The sequence below is a fragment of the Babylonia areolata genome, chromosome 23, assembly GCF_041734735.1.
Source record: "Babylonia areolata isolate BAREFJ2019XMU chromosome 23, ASM4173473v1, whole genome shotgun sequence".
In the NCBI taxonomy this organism is placed as follows: Eukaryota; Metazoa; Mollusca; class Gastropoda; order Neogastropoda; family Buccinidae; genus Babylonia; species Babylonia areolata.
Window position 1 is genome coordinate 32,819,936 of NC_134898.1, and position 27,096 is coordinate 32,847,031.

General features: G+C 40.0%; 1 protein-coding gene across 1 annotated transcript in view; it reads left to right on the forward strand.

Annotated features, from left to right (window-relative positions):
* The window catches only part of LOC143298362 (TBC1 domain family member 15-like), a 29,638-nt gene extending 2,805 nt beyond the window's left edge, over positions 1 to 26,833 (forward strand). The window contains exons 3-15 of the mRNA XM_076611260.1: positions 2,015 to 2,135; positions 2,855 to 3,068; positions 6,261 to 6,372; positions 7,284 to 7,475; positions 9,282 to 9,410; positions 11,004 to 11,107; positions 12,359 to 12,453; positions 13,703 to 13,819; positions 14,440 to 14,540; positions 15,540 to 15,639; positions 16,321 to 16,418; positions 18,634 to 18,750; positions 19,052 to 26,833. Of these exons, the coding sequence (XP_076467375.1) occupies positions 2,015 to 2,135; positions 2,855 to 3,068; positions 6,261 to 6,372; positions 7,284 to 7,475; positions 9,282 to 9,410; positions 11,004 to 11,107; positions 12,359 to 12,453; positions 13,703 to 13,819; positions 14,440 to 14,540; positions 15,540 to 15,639; positions 16,321 to 16,418; positions 18,634 to 18,750; positions 19,052 to 19,387 (1,836 nt within the window). The 3' untranslated portion in view covers positions 19,388 to 26,833. The remainder of the gene's footprint in view (positions 1 to 2,014; positions 2,136 to 2,854; positions 3,069 to 6,260; positions 6,373 to 7,283; positions 7,476 to 9,281; positions 9,411 to 11,003; positions 11,108 to 12,358; positions 12,454 to 13,702; positions 13,820 to 14,439; positions 14,541 to 15,539; positions 15,640 to 16,320; positions 16,419 to 18,633; positions 18,751 to 19,051) is intronic.
* Positions 26,834 to 27,096: the final 263 nt, after the last annotated feature.

Consider the following 27,096-nt stretch of genomic DNA (forward strand, 5'->3'; position numbering starts at 1 on the left):
TTTTCTCATTGTATTATACTATTTATACCTGGACAGCTGCAGCCAGTTTCCCGCCAATGGTACAATGACTAACCTTTGCCCCTTGATGTGTTTAAAGTGCACAGGTCCATTGTGTTGCTTTGACATGAACCAAAGCCTGTGCCTGTGACTGTGTGGTGTTGGGGAACGTTTTTCACACAAAAACTTTGCGGTGAAAGAGATAAAGAGGTGCCACTGGAACTGATTAAACTGCCCCCCCCCCCCCCCACCCCCCACTCTTATTGTTGTTTTAATTCAGCAATTTTTATTCCTGTGGAGTTTATATTTTACTGAAGTTGATACAGCATTACTGGTTTCAGTTTCAAGTTTACATTTTCTTCTTTCTGTTTTATTTGCAATTCATAACCAGTTGTGTGTGCTGAATAAGAAATACAATTTTTTTAATTTAATATGGAACAATATATATTCATTGCTGCCACGCATATTTCATTCAGCTTTAAAAAAAAACACGAACATGCTTTTTAAGCACATGCTTAATGACTTATACTGTAATAGCAGCACCCTCAGGCAGTACTTAATTAAGATGGACTGATGGAGGATGGATCTTTACCCATGGCAACATTTGGTGTAAACTGAATGTAGCTGTTGTGATGATGTATAAGCCCCTACCCTAGCATACTCACACACGTATTTATCATAATCATATATGGTTAACTACATCAGTTAATTGAACCATTTATGATTCAGATTGAGTCATTAACTTCTCATAAAAAAGTATCACGAAAAGTAATTAAATAACAGTATATCATTTGAAATCTCAGCAACTTTTTATTTTGCAGACCTTTTGTATATTCAGCACTCATGTAACAATTTTTCACAGTATATTGAGCATGTTGATATGTAAACACACATAAACACACACACACACACAGAGGCACGCATGTACGCACACGCGCTCGCGGGCACACACATAAACACACACACATATACACACACACACACACACACACACACACACACACACACACACACATTGAATATTCTTAAAATGCATGCCTCAAGACACACCAGGGCAATTACCACGCCAGATGATAGGGGGAAAAAAAGAAGGTGATTAGTTAAGGTGTGTAGGTGAAAGTGGTGCATGAATGGTTAATATGAGTCTGTGAAAGGAGAAAAGGGAAAAAAGAGGATGGAGGCCCCACCAAGGAAAAAAAAAAAAAAAAAAAAAAGGAGAAGAAAAGGAAAAAAGTGGGAAAAAAGAGGAGGTTGGAGGGCCCCCCCACAACCTCTCCCCCCGCACAAAAAAAGAATTTGCTTAGTTTTGTTCAGTTTTGTTTTCTGTTCTTTATCAGTTTGTGTCAACAGTATGATGCAGTAAAATGAAGACTATCAGATAAGCTGTTTTTCACAAGAAACATGATCATCTATTTCATCCACTGTAGATCACTTTTTTTTTTACACTGCATTTAGTGCAGTAACACTGCACTTAGCCAGTGAAGTACTTTGTATATGTTGGAATCAGCACAAAACAGCAGATAAAGTTTGTCTGGTCTTTGACCTTTGTTTTCGGTGATGATTTCTTTGTTGTTGTTGCTCCTGTCAGGTACCGTTGATCTTCCATGCTAGTTTCTGTCATTTGAGTTAACCCCTTGACTGCTGAACTTCGGTGAAATGAGGTCAGTGTGGATGAATTTGAAGGGCGTTGACAATTTTTTTTTTTTTTTACTTTTAGGTGATATAATTGAATTTTTTAAAAAACAACATTTTTGCGAATAACAGCAGTGTATCATCAAGAGGGAAAGAGTTCAATTAAACATTGATGACCTGCATTCTGACCTGTGAGCTCTGCGTCTCAGCGAAGGGCTGTTGCCAAACACACTCCTCAGCAGGAGCCAAAGGGTTAAAACACGTGTGTGCAGAAGAAGCTTTAACCTTTTAGGCAGAGTGAGTATTTTAGTTAAGTAAATATATTCTTGTAAAATTTTTAATGTTGCCCAGATATAAATGAAGATGATGTTTGTCTTTCTGACAGACTGACGGCCACTATGTGGAGTGGAAAGCGGAAGAGGTTTTGAACCTCGAGTCCCAAGCTGATCAAGACTGGGCCGTCATTGGGTCTGTCAGCTACAAGAGTGAAAGGGAGGGGGACTCAGGTGAGATTGTGCACCGAAACAGTTGTGGCAGGCCCTCCCTTTGTGTGTGTGTGTGTGTGTGTGTGTGTGTGTGATTGCATGGGGGGCATAAGGGAAGGAGGTTTCATCGAGAGTGTGATTGTGTGTGTGTGAGATTGAACATGAATGCAAAGTGAGAATGATGTAAAGTAATTGAAAAAAATTCCAACATATTATGTAACCTTCCTTTGTATTTGTACATCTTAGGAATCTATACTGTTATTGTTAATCTAAAAAAATAAAGTTTGTCTTTATGAGGAGCATATGCTGTTGTGTTGAGTTTTTATTGAACAAAGAGTATGTTTTGATATATTCTAGGTTGAAGAAAAAATATAAAAAGAAACAAAAGCAGAAAGAAGTGTATGATAATTTCAATGGAGACTGGAGAGACTGATCTGTACACATGGCAATAAAATGAGAAATATTGTCTGTGAATTGAATTGAATTACAGTTGGCTTTCACAGTCATCTGTGCAGTTAAGAAAATCACTATCTGTGATTAATTGCACACATTAAGTCTTAGCAGATTTTCACATTGTATATATGCACATGTATGTATGTGCACACACACACACATTCCTTGGGTCAGTTCATAAACAGAAACAGTACCATGTCCGTGAACATTTTGACAAATCAAAAGTGGAAAATGAACAGTTGAAACTGGAAGTGAAGGTTTCACATTTTATTTGCTCCGATTGGCAGTGTCGATGAACGCCAAAATGGACGCCAGGCGAAAATACAACATCAGCTTTGACCTTCTGGATTTGAAGAGCTTCAAGCGCAGCGCACCAAACCACGGGTGGGCCTACATCATCTTCATCCTGAAGGACGGCACTACCTTTCCGGCTCTGCACTTCCACAATGGTGGCAGTAAAGCGCTTCTCAAAGAGCTGGAAAAATTCATCCACATCCGCAGGTAAGCATAATGCAGTGAAGGTTGTGTGCTTTGATCCTCATTGATCTGGAAAGGTAGATTGAAGTAAAAATATTTTTGTCGTTATAGTTATGAAAAGTAAAAGATACGCTTAAAGTGCTGCTATTTATTCCATTGCTATGAAAAGTAAGAGAAACAGTACAGTTAAAATAAATAAATAACTAAATTAAAAAATGTTTTTTTGTGCATGCTTTTTATGTGTTGGGTATAGTGATGGCCTAGAGGTAACGCGTCCGCCTAGGAAGCGAGAGAATCTAAGTGCGCTGGTTCGAATCACGGCTCAGCTGCCGATATTTTCTCCTCCTCCACTGGACCTTGAGTGGTGGTCTGGACGCTAGTCATTCGGATGAGACGATAAACTGAGGTCCCATGTGCAACATGCACTTAGCGCATGTAAAAGAACCCACAGCAACAAAAGGTTGTTCCTGGCAAAATTCTGTAGAAAAATCCACTTCGATAGGAAAAACAAATAAAACTGCTCGCAGGAAAAAATACAAAAAAATGGGTGGTGCTGTAGTATAGCGACGCGCTCTCCCTGGGGAGAGCAGCCCGAATTTCACACAGAGAAATCTGTTGTGATAAAAAGAAATACAAATACAAATAAATAGTATAAATCAGTTTGTGTACTGTGAACCCTCATTGAAGACATTGAAAGTGAAGCCTGATGTAAACGTGTGCGTGCTTGTGTGTTTCAGTGAGTGCTTTCATGCACAGACAATGTGTGTTAATATTTCACTTTTTTCTGGGATATGACCACTCTGGAAAATGGCTTAGAATGATAGTATACAGATGTCTGAATGAATACAGATAGAGGCAATCACATGGAGACGTTAACTGTAGAAGTGTGAAAGCAAGATATTTGTAAGTTTTCTTCATTACCTCAGAGTTTCAGCTCCAGTCACCAGAAGAAAGGACACAGAATTCATTATTTCTTTGTCTGTGAAAAGTCATTTTATTTTGTGAGTTTATCGTTATTTTATTTTGTTTTATTTTAATTCAATTTCATTTTGTGTTTATTTCTTTACTGATTTGTTTACTTGCTCTTTTAGTCATTTATGGTTGGTTTTGGATCACTCTTCCTTTTTTTCTGTTATTTGTAGGCTGCAGCTTCTTCATTCACTTGTGTCTATGATAGGTAGTTTATGTTATAAGCATGACCATTATTACCTCACCGTTTAGTCAGCCATTCTCTATTTCGGGGTGTTAGCCTACTGAACTAATTGATCAGTGTGAACTGTAGGATATTTAACATGTGTATTTGATCTTCCGCTTATGGATACACATTAAGGGGATTAAGGTGATAGCTGGTGCACACATTGAGTCAAGAAGATTGGGAAACTTGATTCCCACTCCACCAAGTTCTGATCAATGGGAATGGAACCCAGGACTCTGAGATTGGTGCAAGCTGTGCTGGGAATCTTATTTCCTTTCGTATGGCTTAAATCTGGTTATCAGACTTTTTTTTTTGTTTTTTTTTTGTTTATTCTTTTTCCATTGGAATTTCATCTCAGACTTCTCTTTCTTTTTTCCGCTATGCCCGACTTGTGCAATAAAGAAAAACAAAACAAAAAAACACACAAAAAAACACACATAACAACAGGACATCAGTAATCCTACACATGGACATGGTTCAGATTAAATCAGCTTGCTTATCTCTTTCACCACCTGTTGAGTTTCTGTGTGAAAAATGCTCCCCAGCACCAAATATTTTCGATAGGATGCTCTCAGTCACAGGCTTTGGTTCGTGTCAAAACAACACAATGGACTTATTCACCACAAACTATGTCAGGGAGCAAAGGTTAGTCATTGTTCTATTGGTGGGGAAAGTGGCTGCAGCTGTAATTAAGCTGTGTTACAATGTGAAATATGGTCTTGTTAACATGACCCTTGATGTTGTCACCAATGGCGGTGCATTGTCTGGTCAACTAATGTGGCCTAATGCGGAGGGACAGACAGGCTTGGTGGCTTCTCTTGGAGCAACCTGCAGAATGTTGTCAGCAGTCAATGGCTGGGTTGGATCAGGCTGTGGGAGTGCACTTCTTGTGCCTCCAGGCCATCGAGTCTCTGTCCGTGGTGGAGTTCCTAATGGAAGAGGGTCTCCATGGGGAAAATTTTCACTGAAGGTACTTTAGTGAGAAAGGGGACCAGATCCATGGCAGGCCTCTGGCTCTGTGTGGTGCGCATGAAGACTGGGATGGAGCCGGGCAGGGCAGTGAGAAAAGTGGCTTTAGATGTGTTGCACTGGCCATTTACATCAATGATCTGGCATACGTTTAAAGTATGGCCAACAGCAAAGTGAGGGCTGTATTAGTGGTTTCTTAATTGCAATGGGAAATGGTTTGCAGCTTAGTCTTTCGTGAAGGACTATGTCTTTCATGCTAGAAGGCAAATTGCACTGGGCCATTAGTTCTTCAAACCTTGAAAGATGACCCAAACTGATGTTAAAAGGTCAATCAAAACACTATTAAAAAGACTAGATCGTCCATGTTTAGCTCAGTCCACATACATCAAAATCAAGATATTGAAATTAATGTATTGAGACCATGTCACCCATGTCCGTTTTTGTCCATGTAATATTTTTATATAGAATTATTAAAAGCATAGATTTCCTTCTGTAACTGCTAAAGAGTCTCTGTTTCAGTTTCTCAAGGAGGTGTCGCTGCGTTCAGACAAATGCATATATGCTACACCACATCTGCTAGGCAGATGCCTGATCAGCAGCATAACCCAACGTGCTTAGTCAGACCTTGAGTGCGTGCATATATATTCATACCTATCGGAGCGGATTCCTTCTACAGAATATTGCCAGAGGACAACACTGTTGTTGCCATGGGTTCTTTTTTCAGTGCGCCAAATGGGTCTCATCTGAATGACTAGCTAGCTCAGTCTGATTTTCCAGTCAAACATGGGTGAAAGGGTGAGAGCGGGAATCAAACCCACACCCTCACGGACTCTCTGCGTTGGCAGCTAAGGGTCTTAATGACTCTGCCACCTTTTTCCCCAAAGAGTTCCCTTGCTAAAGAGTATCCATTGAGACATCCCGGAACAGGATCTTCATGGAGCTAGCTGTGAAGTGTTTGTGGCAGGTGTCATGCAGATCCCAGCAGGCAATGAATCAGAAGACCATGAATGTAGACATGTGTGTGATTTACTGTGAGAATCTCTTGCCTGCAGATCTCCCAATGACCAGAGGCTGTTCATTGTCCAAGAGCATGATCCGGACATGCTGTCCAAGTCCTTTGATGAGCTGCAGCTCTTCTCAGAATCCTCCGGGCGTTTGGTGTCGGTGAGTAGTCTTTGTGGCTAACTAACATATGTGTGTCATTTGTGGTTAACATTTGTGAATGATTTGTGGTTAACTTTGTTTTGGTTTTGATTTGTTTCAGTATTTTTTAATAGCATTTACCATGTTAGATATTTGTTTTGATGTTTGGCCCATTATGTGTCCAGACTGTTTAAAGATGTGTCATTTATTCTGAAAATGATGATAATTATATTTGTAAAGTACTATAGCTTGTCTGTAGAAGAAGAAAATATTTTTGGTACTTCTGGACGTGTGTTATATATACCATGTGCGTCTTTCCTGTGATTTCATGGTCAAAGAAATTCTTTCATATATATATGTACAAGTGGGCTTTCATGTGTTTGACAGTTTTTACCCTGCCACGTAGGCAGCCGTACCCCATCTTTTGTGTGTGCATGTTAGGTGTGTTCATGTTTCCATAACCCACCTAATGCTGACATTGATTACAGGATCTTCAACGTGAGTATCTGATCTTCTGCATGCGTATACACATGAAGGGGTTTCAGGCACTAGCAGGTCTGCACATTAGTTGCCCTCCATACTTAACCTGCCAGGTGCGCAGAAATTGGGGATCGAACTCAGGAAACTCGGGCGAGAATCCGGTGCTCTAACCATTTGGCCACCGCACCCATCTTAATCATATGAATGTTTTTATGTTTGTTTTTACCCCAGCATTTCATTATTGATTCCTCAATGGTTAAAAAAAAAAAAAAAAGAGAAGAAGGTCCTAGGACAATAAATATAATGCCCAAACCTTATCAAGTGAAATGGACTTACACAAAGAAAAAGAAAAGAACACGGGTCTTTTAATATAATGCCCAAACCTTTTGCCTGAAATGGACTTTTCATTGTCTAATAATGGATTTTTATTTCTTCTTTTTTTCCTACTGCAGAATTTCATTCGTGACCCGTACACAGCGACGATGGGCAGTTTCTCCAAGGTGACGAACTTTCTGCGTGACGTGCTGATGTCGGAGAACCCCCAGACTCGGCCCAAGGAAGAGGTGGCTGAGCTCCTGCATGATGACCTGCCAGGCATGGAGATCAGCCACCAGGATGAACCTGGCTTTGAAGTCGTCACCAAGGTAAATGCTGTCACAATCCTCCTCCTCTTCTTTTTCAAGCTTGACTTTTCATTAACAGTGGTAACATGTCCACTGCCTCAGAAGCGATGAGAATCTGAGCGCATGGGATGGAATCCCACACTTGTCAGAAATGTCTTCTTCCCCCTCCTCTGGAACTTGAGTGGTTGTCGGATGCTAGTCGATCGGATGAGACGATAAACCAAATGCAGCATGCACTTAATCATGGCAACAAGAGAGATGTCCCCAGCAAAATTTCATTGTAAAATCCACACCAGTATATGTGTTTGATCCTCCTCCTCCTGCTCTTTTTCTGTTTCACACCTGACTTTTAATTACAGTATCCATTTAACTGGAAGGCTAAAAAGAAATAGGCAAAAGTGTAAAAGAATAAATTTTGCATTATTGCCATTGATATTTTTGCATAATGGTTCTTCTATCTCATGTCTGTTTTTCAACTCTCTTTGGAAAGCAGAATAATTTTGCCTCTGTTTTATTTGTTTTACATCTAAAGATACATAGCTTTTGGTGAACATTATGAGTTCAGAGGCATAACATTACAGACTTAAAAGGTGACGCTCTTTTACTGTGCTGTAGCCTGATGTAAACATATATGCTTCTGTTTTTGGTTTTGTTAGATGGTATTGTATCTATTTATTACTATTTGTAATTTATCGCTTTTTTTTTTTTCGTAAGGAAACTGAAAGCCTGATCAGCAAATTGGGTTTATGTGAAGGTCAGGCATCTGTTGCTTTTTTTTTTTTTTTCTTCTTCTTCTTTACTCAGCAGATGTGGGTGTAGTGTGTATGGACGCCTCCTTGAAACTGAAAGTGAAACTCAAAGAGGAAACAGTTCAAAGCAAGCTGTGTGTTCCTATTTGTTTCCATGTGTTTCCGTGAGTTTGGATTTTGAAGACAGGGGACGCAAGCTGTCTAGCATGTTAGCAGTGTCTCTCACAGGTTACTGTTCTCTTTACATCCCAGATGATGATATGAAATGTGTTCCCTTGTTTACTTAGAGAAATGATATAAATATGTTGAATGCTGATTTTGAACATTTACTGGTTTACATAAACAATACAGTTTGAATACTGATTTTGAACATGTACTGGTTTACACAATCACTGGCTGTTAAAAAATAAACATTACTCATTGATGGTATTATACAGGAATAGAAATCCCTAGATGACTCACGGTCGCTCTGGGGACAGGCAGGCAAACAGATTAAAAAACTGTACTTGTCCACCCAAATTTCCACCCCCACACCCCCTAATTAAAGGGACATTTAATGAAAGTAAGTACTGGCAGACATAGTTTATTATAAAAGATGTATATTTTACAGGAAAACAGGAACTGACAGCAAGAAGAAATAATTAGTCCCACAGAGAAATTTCAAGTCGGATCTTATCATTTCCTCTCTGACACATTTTGTTCAATGAACACATCTTGTCATAGTGAAGAAGGGATGAGGGAAATGCAGTCAGTCTCCACTGAAGCTGATTGCTCATCATTCGCCCTTCCTCTAACACAGTCAGAACCTGGTTGCCCAGTGGACAAGTGGAGTGAGCATGGTCGCTTGTCTGCCAGAAGGTTTAGTTGTCCTGGACAATTAGACCGGTAGGTATTTCTAGCCCTGTTGCACAACCTTAGTGTTAACACATAGTACTGCTTATTGTCCAGGACCAAAGGAGATACATTATCTGTCTATCTATCTATCTGTCTGTCTTTCTTAGTATCTATCTATCTGTCTGTCTATCTGTCTGTCTATCTGTCTGTCTATCTATCTATATTTTCTGGTTGTTGCTGACAGACAAAGCTCCCTCCCCGACCCACAGTCCAGCGAGGGGATCCCCTGAACGCCCAGCAGTGGGCGTCCTACTTCGACGCTGATGGCTGCATCAAGCAGCTGGACGAACTGAAGGAAACCATCTTCAGAGGGGTGAGTAAAGCTGTCCGATGTGTCCCTACAGTCAGATTCTCTCTCTCTGAATACTGTAGTGTGTCATTTTTAGGTTTTTGTTTCGTTTCGTTTTTATTTTTTTGTTTTTTGGCTTGTCCATTTGACTTAGACTTGTGTGTATGCACATGAGTGTGTGTGTGTGTGTGTGTGTGTGTGTGTGTGTGGGGAGGGGGATGAAAGGAATGGGAAGATAGGTTGTGTGTGTGTGTGTGTGTGTGTGTGCATGTGAGTGTGTGTGTGTGTGTGCATGTGAGTGTGTGTGCATGTGAGTGTAAGAGATAGCAGAATGGGAAAATTGCAGGTGTGATGGTGAATAGATAGAAAATATTTGAAAGAAGAATAAAGTGTGTGTGTGTGTGTGTGTGTGTGTGTGTGTGTGTGTGTGTGTGTGTGTGTGTGTGTGTGTGTTTTCTTGGATGCTTTGGGTCTGACTGACATGTTAATGTAAAGTGTTTTGAGAGATTGGATATTGCTGTATAAATGTACCATTATTACTACTGTAGTAGTAGTAGTAGTGTCTTCTTGTGCGCTTTGTGCCAGACATGTCATTGTGAAACACTTTGATAGGTTTGAAAGCGTTATTTAAATGTATGGTTATAATTGTGTGTATATGTTCTTGGATGCTTTGTGACTGACGTGTTGACACAATATCATGTAGGGTTGGATTTCATTTTCAGACTGCGCGAGGTGTTTATTTGAAAGATAACCAAAAATTTCCATAACTTTGCGCTCAGATCTAACTACCCTACTTCTTCGCCCAAGGCTTGGAAAAAAACCGCACGAAAGTTCTCCTTGAACTTTCGCCTTTCATGGCTCCCAGTTTTTCGAACAGTAACCAGTGAATGGAAAGCAACGGATGCGAATTTTTCCACTGTGTGGTTGAAACTAACTGTGTCGCGCTCAGAAAGATGCCGGCCGCCATTGAACAAGGATCGCTGTTTCGTGTTACAGTACACTACTTTTTCTTCTGTCCGCGAACTCATTCACGCATTGCATGAAGCAAACACAATAAACATAAAAAATATGGGTGATAAATAATTATTTTGGTTGGATATTTTTTCACAAAATGAAATCAAATTTGAGAAAATGCACTTCAAAATTAGTCAATTTTTTAGGCGTTCATAGGTTTCCCGGCATCGGCCATGGGGTCTGCCGCTACCTAGTGTTATTGTTAAGCACTTTAAGAGTTTGGAAAGTGCTGTTTAAATGTACTATTATTGTTGTTGTTGTTATTGTGTCAATGTGTGTGTGTGTGGGTGGGTGTTCTTGTGTGCTTAGTGTCTGACTAATGTGTTATTGTAAAGTACTTTGAGAGGTTTGAAAGAGGTACATAAATATACTATGATCATCAGTGTGTGTATGAGCTCTTGTGTGTTTTGTCTGACTGATGCATATTGTAAAGCACCTAGAGAGGTTTGAAAGCGCAGCATATGTGCACAAATTTGTTTTTTGTCAATTGTTTTTTTTTCTCTCCACAATATAAATGGATTGTTATTGTTAGCATTATTATTCTTATTATATCAATATTATTTTTATGAACTATATTTTACCTCTTGTGCTTTCTGTCCACAGGGCATTGATCCTGCAATCCGCAGTGAGGTGTGGAAATATTTACTGGGCTACTTTTCCTGGGACTCCACATTAAAAAAACGCCAGGAGGAAAGGAAAAGGAAAGTGTAAGGAATGGGCACTAAACTCTTGTTAATGTTACTACTGCTAGTACTGCCACTGCTACTACTACTATTACTGCTACTACTGCTGCTACCACTATGACTACAACTGATAATTGATAATAATGATAATGATAGTGATAAAAATAGTGATGATAGTGATGATAAATATGTATCTATAAGACATTCTTCCTCTTTAGCACAGGTGCCAAGAGCGCTAACAATTATTTTTTTTTTTGTAATCTGAGGATGACAAATTAAGTGTAAGGGCTGACGTCCTTAGCACAGCCTAGTCTTTGTTTGCTTTAACTCTTTCCATACGAACGGCGAAAGAGACAACGTTAACAGCGTTTCATCCCAATTACCATCATCAAAATATTGCAAGCTTAACGCTCTTATACTGAAGAGGTGAATATTGACAAAGAATACCACAGTTCTGACGACGGAAGCTAAAGGTTGGGTCATTCAGACACCCACTGGATATCCGAGGGGTCTGTGTAGAGAAGAGAGGACTGGCCGTACTGAGTGAGTTGAAGATAATCTCTTGTGAGATGTGTTGTTTTGATTTTTGTTTTTTCAGATATGAGAGAGTTTTGTGATGAACGAGGTTTTTGATTTTGATTTGATTTTATTACTGTTCAGTTTAGCTGTCCTGATATGGCCCTGTGTAGCTGGCTGGACTGTAAGCAACAATGTCCATGTTCAGACCCTTAAAATTTATTAACCACAAATGATTAGTCACCTGTTCAGAAGTGACCCTTACAAAACTGTTCATAAATGATTCGTTACCTTTCCTTGAAGTAATGAAAATTAACCACAAATGATTGTAATTGTGTTTGATATTCATATGAAACGAGCGTGGTGTACACTTACTGTGAGCATACAAGGTCCTGGACAGTTTGTATTCATATAACAGTTTGTATAAGATCATAACAAATGAATGACAACACTTCATGATAATAACCCAACCTATGTACAGTCCAGCCGCTTGTCTGTCTACCTGTCTGTCAGTCTGTTTATCTTTTTTTCTTTTTATGAATATACCTTTCTTTTCTTTCTAAACGTCCTTCAAGTTCTTGTTACTGTTGTTGTTGTAAAATGTTGACCTAATAAAATGGAATAAGAATGTTAAAAAAAATTAAAAAAGAAGAAAGAAAAAAGAGAGAGAGAGAGAGAGACCTGTTGAATCTAAATGAAAGCTGACGTAAGCTGCAGCTTTTTCTCTTGTTCAGGTGTTTGTGCGTTGGTGTGTTTCAGGGACGACTATTTCCGCATGAAGCTGCAGTGGAAGACCATCAGCCCAGACCAGGAGCGGCGCTTCGCTGTGCTGAGGGAACGCAAAGGGCTCATCGGTGAGTGCTCCCGCAGGCCGAAAAGAACAGCTGATCACACAGAAATACTGTCAAGCAGAGCGATAGTGCATGGTTTTCTGATTGCCTTTCATTTGGTTTAATAATAATAATAGTGGTATTTATATAGCGCTGAATCTTGTGCAGAGACAAATCAAAGCGCTTTCGCACCAGTCATTCACATGCATGCATAACTCTAAAACTTTAGAAACTAAAGACAAGGAAGAGGCAGGCAAGGGAGGCTATTTTGGGAAGAGGTGGGTTTTAAGGCCAGACTTGAAAGAGCTGAGTGTGGAGACTTGACGAAGCAAAATAGGAAGTTCATTCCATTTGCAAGGTCCAGAGACAGAGAAGGAATGGCAGCCAACAGTCGAGTGTTTGAATCTGGGTATGCGTAAACAGAGTGGATCCAAAGCCGGTCATAGTGAGCGAGATGGAGTGTAGAGGTGAAGGCAGCCACAGAGATAGGAAGGGGCAGTTTTGTGAATAGTTTAAACGTTTAAACGTTTAATCCTAAGCGCTCATCGGTGAGTGGCCATGCAGGCCAAAAAGAACAGCTGGTCACACAAATATATTGTCAAGCAGAGCAATTCTGCATGGTTTTCTGTTTGCCTTTCCTTTGGTTTCAATGTTAGATCCTTAAAAAGACAAAATACAGCGTTTGATGTATGCAATATTGAAAGAAAACTTGGGCAGGAACTAGCATGCCTTTTGCATTTCTTGGCTCTGATTGAGACCGGTAACTGTGCGTGGAAATATTATAGGGGGATGTCTTTCTTTTGCGTTATGAATTGGAAATTTATTTCAGATATCTGATGTTTTCTTGTTTTTCTGATTTGTTTCTGGGTTTGTTTTTTCTTCTTCTTTCTTTCTGTTCTGTCCTGTCTGTCAGTCCTTTTTTTGTCTTTCCCTTTTCCTCTCGGTCTCTGTTCATGTGTGTGAGTGTCTCTTTTCTCTCTCTCTCTCTCTCTCACACACACACACACACACACTTACATGCACACACACATTGTCACACACAAACACACACGCACACACACACACACACACACACACACACACACACACGCGCGCGCGCGCGCACGCTTACATGCACACACACATTGTCACACACAAACACACACGCACACACTCAAGGAGTGTTTAATGAGCATTTACTGAAGCACAGGAGAGTTTAAGGAGCGTTTCCTGTAGCGCACACACACACACACACACACACAGAGATCTAACTAAAGAGTGTTCTGTGTTGCAGACAAGGATGTGAACAGAACTGACAGGACACAAAAGTTCTTTTCCGGTGACAGAAATCAAAACCTTCAAGTGCTGTACGACATTTTGATGACCTATTGCTTGTACAACTTTGACTTGGGTAAGTGGTGATCACTTCTTACAGTTTGTCATTATTTATTGTTGTCAGTATAATGTGACAGTGGCTCTTTGTAACCCTACATTATATCTATGTATTGATAACATTAATCAATTAGACCTTGAGTGGTGGTCTGGATGCTGGTCATTCGGATGAGATGATACACTAAGGTCCTTGTTGCAGCATGCACTTAGCACATGTAAAAGAACCCATAGCAACCAGCAAAATGGTTGTTCCTGGCAAAATTATGTGGAAAATCAACTTTGAGTTTGATAGGAAAGTGGATAAATACACTTACAGCCCCCCCACCCCCACCCTCCCCCCCAAAAAAAAGAAAAAGAAAAAAAAGAGGGTAGTGGTGGTGGTGGTGCTCAATGCAGCGATGTGCTCTCCTGGTGAGAGCAGCCCGAATTTCACACAGAGAAATCTGTTGTGACAAAAGTAGTACAGTACACAGTACAGTATGATACAGTGCAGTGCAGTGCAATGCAAAGTAGTGTAATGTAATGTAAATTGTAATGTAATGCCATGCAGTGCAGTACAAGAACACAATACAATACAGTAACAATACAATACAGTATAATCCAATCCAATCCAGTACAATCCAGTACATCATGTTACAGGCTATGTGCAAGGCATGAGTGACCTGCTGTCACCAGTGCTGGTGGTGATGGAGAACGAGGTGGATGCCTTCTGGTGCTTTGCTGGCCTCATGGAGAGAATGGTCAGTGTGGAGAATGTCTTGGATTCAATGGATGGTTACTCTTTGATAATAATAATAAATGATGATAAAATGCAGGTGTATACAGTGCAGTGCCCTCATCTCAGATGGGGCTCACCGCGTTTAACAATAAAATTTAAGTCTAAGTGATGTAGAAATATGTTTGAAAAACAAAAAAAGAAAAAAAAAAAGAAGCCTTGACATAGTCATGATTGTTAGAGAGAGAGTGATAGGACTGATTTAGCCTCGCTAGATGACAATGATATGGTCCTGAATGTTAAAGATAAAAGAGAGAGAAAGGACTGATATACTCTTTTTGTCTTGCCAGATGACAAATATGTGGTCAAGAATGTTAAAAATAAGAGAGAGAGAGAGGGGGGGAGAGAGATTGAGAGTCTTGCTGGATGACAGATTATGGTTATGAATGTTAAAGATGAGAGAATGAGCGACAGGACTGATATGCTCTTTTTGCCTTGCTGGATTACAAATATATGGTCATGAACACTAAAGATAAGAGAGAGAGCAACAGGACCGGGTGAGACATGAGTAGATGAGGGAGATGAGAGGTCTAAATTTAGAGTGTAGGGAAGGGCATACACTGTGGGAAAAGCCCTTGCAGTAAAATACACAGGGCTGTTGTCCTGTGACTCAGATGTATGTGAATGTAATTCGGATGCTGCATTGATTTTATTCACCTCCCTCACTTTGACAGACATGCCCATGCTCACACGTACACTATCATTTTTTCAAGGGAATGAAAAACAAAAGCACTGAGGGGGGTCACTTTTGGTTTCCCTGCCTGATTGGAAAACTAGTTCACAAAGGACAGGGATTAGGACTGGTGTATTTGCACCAGTGGGCCATGGTGAACATGTTACCTTAAATGTAATTTCAGCCATAACTTTCCTTTGATGTGTAGAGATGATGGAGTGTTGGATGTCATTGGGTTTGTGTCAAAAGCTTTGGCAGATCATGATGTGTTGTGTGGTTTGTTTCCAACAGTGCCAGAACTTTGAGATGGATCAGGGAGGCATGAAGAAACAGCTGACACAGATCCAGAAACTGATGCAGGTCTATGATCCTGAGCTGTACACCTACCTGGGTATGTGTGTGTGTTTGTGTGCGTGTGTGTGTGTTGGTGTGTTGGTGTGTTAGTATGTGTGTGTGTGTGTATGTGTGTGTTGGTTGTGTGTATTTGTGTGTGCGTGTAGTTGTGTGTGTGTGTGTGTGTAGTTGTGTGTGTGTTTATGAGTGTGTGTGTGTCGGTGTGCATAATTGCATCCAAGTGTTCTGGTGTATGCACATGGGCGTGCATGTGTGAGTGTGTGTAATATGTCAGTGTGTGTATATATATATATATATATGTGTGTGTGTGTGTGTGTGTGTGTCCCTTCATGTTTAAGGGTGGGTGTGGGTGCATGCACATGTGGGTCTTTGTGGTCTCTTTACCCAGGGAAGAGTCAGAAGATAAACTATTTTTGGTTCTTTATGGATGCGTGTTAACATATGTATACCATGTGCGTTTTCCCTATAATTTCATAGTCACAGTATTTTATTTGGTATATGGGTAAAGAGACAAGAGTGCTTAAAATGCATGTGTTTGTTGCTATGTGTATTATGTCATTGTGTGTGGAAGAGTTGTAAGGTTCCCAGTTTCAGATTCCTGTTTTTGACTTTTTGTTGTTCATAAAGAGTGTGGTGCTTGCTTTGTGTTTTTTTTATGTTTTTGTTTTTGTTTTTGTTTTTGTTTTTTGTTTACTTATGTCAATTTTCTGTTTGACAGAGAGTCATGACTCTGGAAATTTCTACTTCTGTTTCCGATGGATTCTGATCCATTTCAAACGAGAATTCCATTTTCATGAAATCAGCCGCTTGTGGGAGGTAAGTTCATCTGAAAACATGAAGTACAATAAGGAGAGAGAGAGAGGGTGAAATGCAGGGATGGGGTGGGTTGAGAGTTTTGCCTTTGATATATAGGGTAGTCATAGGTTAATTTTGTCTCACGTTGACTTAATTGGGTTTATTTCATATAACGTGTGCTTTTTTTGAGGATTGTAAAATGTGAAAGGTTCATTTTGAGCACAAATACCAGTTTTAGCAGACTGGTTTGATAGAATATATGAATGTGTATATATATATATATTATATATATATATGTAGAGAGAGAGAGAGAGAGAGATACGCAAGTCTTGTCTCTTTGACACAAAGGTTGCTCAAGTTTACTGGTATGCTTGAGTTGAAAAAGTTCACTTCAGGGTCTTCTCAGCTTGTCTCCCTTAGAATGAAGTTGTGAGTGTTTATGATTTGGAAAAATTAGCGTTTATGGTTTAGAAAATTTAACACAGTTGAATTGGCAAAGAATTTCAGCGTTGATAGTAGGTGTGACAAAGAGCATCTACAGTGTTAAAAAAAATTCAAAAGTGGATTATTTTCTTTATAAAGCACAGTGGTTGGCCACGTGTGTGTGTGTGTGTGTGTGTGTGTGTTAGTGCGCATGCACAAGTTCTTATATTGATGTGCAATTGTATGTCTCTAAAATTCTACTCTGTCTGTGTTTGTATATGATTTTTTATTTATGTTTGTTACCTTTTTATGTATTAATCACTATTCCTCCCAATATTCCTTGTGACCCTGGTACACTTGGTAATAAAGATACATTCTGTTCTAGTCTGTCTTTCTGTGATAATCAGTCTGCACCTTTCAATGATTTTGTATTTTAAGGAAAAGAAATGAAATATGAAAGGCAGACTGTTGTAGTGAAGTGGAGAATAAGCTGAATTCTTTTGGGTGTAGCTGTAAAAAAGCCCTTTTCTGGGTGTGTACAGTCATGAAAGTCTGGAAAAGTATTGGAAAAATATGTTTTGCCTTTCAGGGTCTGGAATAGTCTTGGAATTTGATTAAAACCTTGACCAGAATCAGTCTGCAAATATATCCTCTGCATTGAAAAAAACAACAAAAAAAACACAGACAGACAGACAATCTGAAAAAAAAAAGTGATGCAAATTTAACATCAATACCAGGATATCGGCCTATATCTTTTGTTAGCATTATTGAAAACACATTTTTGTATTCATTCGGGCTTTGTGTTCAGTATGGAAAATTTTCAGTCTGGCCTGGAAAAAGCATGTGTGGGAACCCTGACCTCTGACTTAACATTAACTCAATGAGGACGGTCAGTTTTTCTTCTCTTCTTCTCCTTTCTCCCCGGTCCCCACAGAGACCCCCACCTGATGTCCAGTGGGTGTCTGAATGTCCAGCCTATACCTTCTGTTGTAAGAAATGTGGTATTTATTCTCTTCATCCACCTCTTCAATGTTTGAACCCTCCCGCAGTAACGTTTCAATGGTGTCAGCAGTGGTAAAGCGTAGCACTGTTGCCTATTTCATGTCTGTTGTATGGAGAGAATTAAAACTGAACTGCCAGTATATTTGCTTTTGTCAGTGGGTACTGTCTGTGGTAAGATTAATTTAAGTTAGCTGTTGGACAGATGGTAATGGATTGTTGATGTTCTGATCTCGGAAAGACATCAGGAAGTGAGATACTGCTGCTTGTTGGTTGTGTCTGTCTGTCTGTAGCAAACGAAATCCCATGATGTTCATAAAAACAGTTAAAGACAGTTTCTCTTTTAAGGTGTGTGAAAGCTTGCAGTCTAATTCATACACACTACACCATATCTGCTTTGAAATTTTAAGCATATGTCTGACCTACACTTACAAAACATTAATAGAGTTGACCTGGTGGCAACGCGTCCGCTTAGGAAACGAGAGAATTTGAGTGCACTGGTTCAAATTGCACAGTTGCCAGTATTTTCTTTCCCTCCACCAGACGTTGAATGGTGATGTGGACCCTAGTCAGTCGGATGAGACAATAAATGGAGGTCCCATGTGCAGCATGAATTTAGTGCACATAAAAGGGGTTGTCCCTGGCAAAATTCTGTAGAAAAATCCGCTTCAATAGAAAAACAAATAAAACTGCAGGCAGAACAAAAAAGGTTGTGCTCTGAGTGTAGCAACGCACTCTCCCAGGGGAGACAAAAGAATAATACAATACAGTACAGTACTATGACACAGTGCATGTATGCTTTGAATGGCGACAGGTGTTGTGGACAGACCTGCCCTGCCAGAACTTCCACCTGATCTTTTCCCTGGCCATTCTGGACACTGAGAAGAGCACCTTGATAGAGAACAAGTTCGGCTTCACTGAAATCCTCAAGGTGAGTTGCACATTTATGTTTTGGTTCAGAGTAACTCAGATTGTAGTAACGCAGAAAGAATTTTCAGCTGCTTCAGGAAAAGAAAAAAACTGATCTTTTGGATTGTAACAAAAAAAAAAGAAAGAAAAAAAGTTGGTGGGGTGTGTGTATGTGTGTGTGAAATATTGTGGTCTGATCGTTGCAAAATCCAGTTGAGGAAATATTGTGGTCTGATCATCACAAAGTTCAGTTAAGGAGATAGGGAGGACGTTCCATGTTTCCTGCTTGATTCCTTGGACGTTCCATGTTTGCCCTTTCACAGCACATCAACGACATCAGCCTGACGATCCCCATGGAGGAGATGTTGAAGAAGGCAGAGGGGATCTTCCTGCAGATGAAGCAGTACAAGAAGCTGCCTCCAGCCGTCAAGGAGATCCTGGGCCTCCAGCCCCCATCCCCAGAGTCCTCCGGGTCGTCGGCTGCGGGAACCCCTGCGACGCGAGAACCTAGCCCCTTCCCAGGCCCTGGCCCTGCCCCCAACGGTGTCAGCGCCATCAGCAACGGCACCAACCCTAGCAGTCCTGATGATAGCAGTATCGAAATCTTGACAGACACCACGGACTCTGCTGCTACGGCAAACTACCGCTACAAACACTGACGTGTGGTTTGACGGCGAATGGCTTGGCTGGTTGGGGGTGTGAGGCGTTGTGACCCGGGAGCTGGGAGTTTTCCACTGGCGTTGATGAGCACCAAGGGGGTTGTCCAGTCTGGATGGTGTGATTTGGGTACATGGGGGGATCCTGGGTGTGGGTTGTCAGAATCATGAGCAGGGGGGGTTGAAAGAGGCTGCATGAGTGCTTTTGTGTTTTTTTTTAATGTGCTGGGTTGTCACTGTTTCTTCTGATAAAAGTGCAGAAAAGGGGGATATGGTTTGAGTGAGGACATGACTTGTGTTCAGGGTTGTGTGCGCACAGAATGGTTTTTTGAAAAAATGTTCTATGCAGAACAGGTACGAGGGTGAAAAAGAAGAATGTTGATATTTGATAGGTTAAGAATGAGACTGTCCTGGTTTGATTTTGTTTTTTTGCATGCATCCCCCCCATCCGCTCCCACTTTATGTCTTCAAAAATAGACATTGTGACTTGACAGAAAGTGTATGCTTTTTTGCATAGTGCCTGACGGAGCGAGTTTTTGTCTTTTTGCATTGTACATGGCAAAAAGTGTGTATGTTTTTTTCTGCACAGTTTGTGCAGTGTTTAACTTTGATGAAGATACCATTACAATAAGAAAATCCTTGTGCTGTGTTTGGGTTGAGACTGTTTCTTGTTATAGGCATCAGGATTTTGAAGACCTGCTGCGGACGTTGGCTTCAGCAGCAGGGATTGTTGGAAACATTGTTGGTCCAAGGAGGAAGTGTGTGAAAGGGTACGGGAATGCGCTGCAGGAATGAAAGTGCCCAAACTTAACTCCTTTTTGTAACATGACTGAGGGCATGTTTGTTAATCTCTTTGTGGTGGAAATTTGATAGGTACTGCCATTGGTTTTTAACTTTCTTTTCTTTTCTTTTTTTAAAGAGGTATTATAATGATCATTACATGGAGATAGGTAGGAGACGTGGGAGTGAGCACTGTTTCTTAGATAGTCTTTGAATGGATTTTGAAGGGAGTGACTTCTTTTTTTTAAATATAACTTTTATTTTTAGATTACGCATATGGATGTTTGAAGTGGGTTGACTGGTCAGCAAAGTCTGTGATAGATAAGGTGGTTCAGTGTGGTTGGTCTTGACACCCTCTCCCTCGCTAGTGCACACACACACACACACACACACACACACACACAGCCATTACTCTGGTGCCATTTTTTTTCCCGTTTTCCATTCTGTTTTGTATTCTCTTTCTATTAGTATCTCTTGAACTTTTTCCCTCTCTCTATGTATGTCTTTCTGTCTGTTTCTCTCTCTCTCTTTCACTCTGTCTCTATGTCTGTCTCTGTTTGCTTCTCTCTGTCTCTCCTTCTCTCTGTGTGTTTCTCTGGCTCTTTTTTTCGGTCTCCATATGCCTGTCTGTCAATCTGTTTCTCCCTCTTTCTCTGTCTGTCCGGCTTTCTGTTGATGCAGTATCAAAACTTGGATCACCAAGAGGGAGGAGAGCAGTGGGCGATGGCTGGGAGGGAGGTGATTTTCCGGAGCTGGAAAAGATGGGCTGATGCCTACAATCCTTTCGTAATGTGTGTTGAAAACTTGGCTCTTGCTGAGATCTCAAGGTTAATCATCGTCAGAAAACTAATGTTTCTACTTATGAACAGCACATGGTGGTGGCCGTGTTTCCGTTTTCTCTGGGTAAAACCTCAGTTTTTACAGAGTTGTGCTCTTCATTTCTTTGTGCTACCCATCTCAGTCACTGAACTCAGACTGCTTTTTTCATCTCCCCACACACATCTGACTAATTAGTTCATGACCAAATGACTGAGCAGTCTGCTATGTGATCTTTTTAATGATCCCCCCTGCCCCCTCTCCCAGCCTCCCCCTGCCCTCTGAATGTACCTGTGTGTGTTACTTTGTGTATAGCGTGCGTCTGTGTATGTGTGAGTATGCGGGAATCAGCGAGTTCTTGTGTATACTCAAGACAGAATAACTTTTTCTCTGTGTGCGCACGCGCGCGTGTGTGTGTTTACTTATCAAAATTACATTGATTAATCAGCTGTGTCTATGTTTAGACTGAATTTTGTTATTTTTTGTTTTTTGCTCATGTATAAACAATGGGAGTCTGTGTAATCCCATATTATGTGTGTGTGTGTGTGTCTGTGTGTGTGTGTGTGTGTGTGTGTGTTTACTTTTCAAAATTACATTGATTGATCAGCTGTGTCTATGTTTAGACTGAGACATCTTTTTGTTATTTATTTACTTATTTATTAATTTTTTGCTTACAGTTACATGTACAAAAGATTTGAGCCTATGTAATAACCCTGTGTTCTGGTTGTGTGTTATGTTACAAAAATTAATTTTTCTCTGGAAATATTTTTGTCTGTCAGCACCCACTTTGGATTCATACACAGAAGAAATTTTTTTTTTTTTTTATCCTCTTTGTGGCACTGCAGTAACTGGGTTCACCACTTTCTTCGTGCATCTGGGTACTTTTCGTCGCAGACTTCGTATGTGTGGATTTTCTGTGTGTTTGTTGATCCATCCGCATGATTGCATCTGTTGTATATTTTTGAAGAAGCAGAGCCTGGGTGGGTGTTGAATGATTGCAGTTCATCATTCTGTAATATGAATGATTGCAGTGTGAGTGAATGCTGTGTGAATGATTACAGTTCATCATTCTGTGGTATGAATGAATGCAGTTCATCATTCTGCGTTATACTTGATCACAGTATAAGTGACTGCAGTATGAATGATTGCAGTTCATCATTTTGCGGTATGAATGATTGCAGTTCATCATTCTTTGTATCATGAATGATTGCAGTTTATCGTTCTATGGTATGAATGATTCTGTGGAATGAACGATTGCAGTTCATCATTCTGCAGTATGGATTACAGTTCATCATCCAATGGTATGAATAATTCTGTGGTATGAATGATTGCGGTTCATCATTCTGCAGTATGGATTGCAGTTCATCATCCAATGGTATGAATGATTCTGTGGTATGAACGATTGCGGTTCATCATTCTGTGGTATGGATTGCAGTTCATCATTCTGCAGTATGGATTGCAGTTCATCATTCAATGGTAGGTTACCTACTTCCGGGAGGTTATCGGCCGTAGTTTCGTCTGCTCCGCATGGGCGGATAGTTTGCACAGGACAGGAATGTCAGACCCCTGCCGGAGTCTGCACTAGTTGGGTCACGGTAAGTATGTTATTCAAACGTAATTTTAGATAGAAAATTTCCTTTCATTATTTAATTGTATGAATGTTTCTGTGATATGAATGATTGCAGTTCTTCATTCTGCAGTATGAATGATTGCAGTTCATCATTCTGCAGTATGAATGATTGCAGTTCATCATTCTGCAGTATGAATAATTCTGCAGTGTGAGTGACTGCAGTAGGAATGATTACGATGTGAATGATCGCAGTGTTGTTGTGGTAGCTGGGAAGCTGCCGAGTTGTGAAACATCTTTCAGGTCAGGCTGATAAAACTGGGACTATTTAATCCTTTGACTGCTGAACCTTGGTGAAATAGAATCAGTGTGGCAAGAGTTTGGAAAGGCAGTTACCGCTTCTTCTGTTGATGACTTATTTCTCTTAACAAATGTAACGTTTTCAATGCCAAGAGGGAGATGTCTGAAGTCAGGGTTGTGACCAATGCTCTGCCTGTAAGCACAGTCTTTTATCAGTGGGTGAGCGTACTTGTCAGCATCAGTCAAGGGATTAAAGTGCTACTTTCATTCTTATTGGCTGTGCTCTTTGCTACATTACCTTAATCCATGATGCAGAACAGTTCTGGTTTGTGGATGTTTGGTCACTGGTTCCATCTCTTCTCAGAGAACAGGATGGAGGTTGTGAAATGAGAACTGCAGTAAAGTTTATGGGCGTTTAGAAAGTTTTTTTGGTTTTATTCTGAAGGGGGCTGGAGGATGGATAATAGGGCTGGGGGAGAGTGTGTGTGTGTGAGTCTGTGTGTGTGTGTGTGTGCTTGCGCCGGCGCGCAAGTGTATGGTTAAGTACAAATGTGTACTGGTGATTAGGAAAATAAAATATTTCCATGATTAGATTTCTTAAAAGGTTTTGAATATATTTGTTTACCAGCTTTGTGTTCCAGATTTACTGCGACAAGGAGAAAATGTGCTTGAGACAAACAAGAGTATGGTTAAGTACAAATCTGTACTAGAGACGAGGAAAATGAAATATTTCTATAATAAGATTTCTGAAAAGGTTTTGAATATTATTATTTTTTTTACTAACTTTTTTATAGTCCCAGATTTACTGCAGCAAGGAGAAAAGCTGCATGAAGATGTACAGAACCAGATCTTTGTCAAGGTGGCAAAATGCATATGCCTTGAGTGCAGGATTGACACACTGGCATGTTAATATTGATTCACAATATACACTGACGTAGAATGGCTGTGAGAGTTGACCAGTCCATTGTGTAAACGGCTTGATAACATTGTGCTGTTTGGTTGTCCTTGTCTTCTTCTTTCAAGTCATTAGTGGACTGGTGTCTCTGTGGCAGGTGATAAAGTTCGAGAACAGCCTAGTCTTATTTGTGTTAAGGAGCTTAATGGTCTAGATAATAATTTGTGAACTGTGTTGTTGTCTTTTGTTTGTTCTTTTTAGTTGTGACAGTTTTGTGTTCAACTTAATGAAATTTTTATTTGGTCAGGCAGTCCTGATTTGTCCCTGTGTGGTTGGCTGTATTATATGCAGCAATGTCAGACGTGTGTGTGGTTGGTGATTGCATTGATGAACCAGATCATTAGCATTTGAATCTTCTGTTTGGTAGCTGGACGTGCTAACATTGTCATAGATCAAGATGCGATTCATTTCTTTCAGCTTGTTTCTTCTTTCTTTGGCTGAATGTCTTCATTGTACTACAATTCCATGCATTGATATTTGACAAGGTTTATGACTTATTTAGAGCATTTAGTTTCAAAACTGATGGAAAATGAAATCAAATAAAAAATCCAACCTGCTGAGTATTCACAAGGATATCATCATTAGCTTTTTTTTTCTTTCTTTTTTTTTTTTTAATGTGTAATGTACATAGTGATGAGCTGACTGTAGTTTATTAAGACTCACTTGATCCAGTCTCCCATCATCGTCCTGTACCGTCAGTTTGTAACCATTCAATGTATTAAGCTGATTAAAGCCATGGAGATAGTTACATGCAATGTTTATCTGAGAGATAAAATATTTCCTGCAGAGTGTGGTGAAGGTCAGTCTGATTCAACCAATGCTGTATCAACACTGACTGGTGATAACTAGTGTTGAAGCAATGGTGAAAGGGGGATAGATGCTTTCTATAGGAAACAATTCAAAACAGGTATTAATGATGATTACTAGTGCTGTAGCAACAGCCAACAGTGAAAGGGGGATACATGCTTTCTATAGGAATTAATTCAAAACAGGTATTCTTGCAGGCCTGAACTGGCTTTGCTGGCTGGTGTTAGTGCTTGACCCATTTGCTGCTGAACCATGGTGAAATGAGTTCAGTGTGTGACTTGACTTTGAAGTGCAGTTGATTTTGCTCAGTCCCAAGAGGAAGAAGTCAAAAGTACTGAGTGGTGACAAACACCCTGACGTGTAAACTATTGTATTTCGATGCGGTGTTAGCCCTTCACTGATGATTTATTTTTCAGCCCTTATGAGCATACTGGTCAGCAGCAGTCAAAGGGCTAATTCAAGAGCATGGAAGGGGTGAGGGGAGGGGTGGGAAGAGGGGAGGGGGCGGGGGGAGAAGAAAAAACAAGGGTGTTACTGCACTGTGGCTACATGCTCTCCCCGAGGAGAGCAGCCCACATTTCACACAGAGAAAACTGTTGTGACAGAAAAAAGAATGGTTGTGAAGATACAGTGACTGTTTGCCAGTCAGTATCATGTGCAAACAATGCAGACAGTGCATCTAGTCGGCCCCACGAATACAGGTATTCAGAAACTCTGGTAGGGGCTGTGTGGTTGACAGGGTTGCAAACTTCCTGTGATTTGCGTGTACCATTACAATAGTTTTCAAGCTACAAGGCTTTTGATTTCATTTTATAAGATACTTAGTTATAGTTTTCAAATTCTTCACCATGTTGTCTTCTAATCCAGCCGTGAAGTGCCCACTTAGAGCTCAGCTGGGTTCTAAGCAACATGATTTGATTTCATTTGTCCAAAAATCAAAAGCATCCTTTGTTTTGCTGGGTCAGTATTGGCAGCAAGAAGCCTCTACTGTCAACACATATGCATGTCCAGAATTGGGCTTAGTGTCTGTTAACAACACAGCTGGAAGAATTAATGGATGCACATGCTTGTCAGTCAACATATACACAAGAGCGTGTGATCCAGCTGATGCACATCACCACAGTCATGACTGCATGCTGCCTGTTCTATCAGGTATCATGCAGCAGGCATCAAATACATGATTACAACACACACACACGTGTGTGTGTGTGTGTGTGTGTGTATGGATATGTATATATATATATATATATATATATAATTTAGTCACTTCAAAATCATACTTTGATTCAGCTGATTCCTGGAGAAACAAAATAGACAAACTACACTGTCTGATGTCATGAATAGGGACCACTCTGCTTAAGACCAAGAACTTTTTGTACAATAGGTAATAGATTTCTTTCTTCTTCTTTTTATTTAATCCTTTATTTATTATTATTTTTTTTAATATTAAATCAGAGAATGCTTCCTTCAGAATAAAGGGCCAAGTAGCTTGAAAACTATTTTCTTCTCAGTTGTAATATCAATATTTATAATCTCATAATACATAAATGTATGTTGTGTGTTCATAATTCGACTTATCATGCTTGGAGTCGGAATGATTTTCCTGCGCTTTTGTATTTGAAAGTGTACGTGCGTGTGTGCACGGGTACATGCGTGAATGTGTGTGTATGTGGATGTGTGTGTATATGCTTGCACTTGCAGGTGTGTGAGAGTGAAAGGTAAGAGAGTAAACATAGTCACGACAATGATGATTGAAAAATGTCTGCCCTAGTTTCTCTTTTAACATTGTATACAGCTGTTAACACAGAAAAAAACAACAACTTTCTTTTCAGTTATTCCAGGTAAATGTTTTACTCATTTCTGTCAAATGTAAAAAGTGTATATGGGGAGGATTGAGGGGTTGGGGATGGGGGGAGGCGAAGGGGTGGGGTGGGGGTGGGGGGGGGGGGTCATGTGAAGTTCAAGAACAGCAGTGCTGGCTGAAATGTCTAATTAATGAATCATGTACATAGTTTGATGCACTGGAAGAGTTTGTGAGAAAGTATTGTGCTATGTATTGAGCTGAGTGCAGATGTTTGGAGACAGGGACTGGATGGTGGATACATGAGTGATTTGTACATTGGACCTGATACTGTTCCAAAGTACCCCATGATGTTGATAATTCTGACTGGCTATAAATTATATGCATACCTTGACATACATAATAAAGCTACTAGAAAACAAATTTGCTTGTTCCTGTTTCTGTCTTTGCTTTGAGCTGTAGTGTGTGTATGCAAAGTGCATTGTGAGCGCTATAATTCAGAGAATGAGTCAATTCATGAATGGACGAACCAGGCTGGTTATAAAAATTATAATGAAACGTTTCCTCAGCACAATCCTCAAACTGTAGAGCTCAATATGATTCAAAACAAAACTTTGTGGAATTAGACAATGCAGATAAACGAAAATGGCCTTAGAATATATATATATATTTTTTTTTTACATATG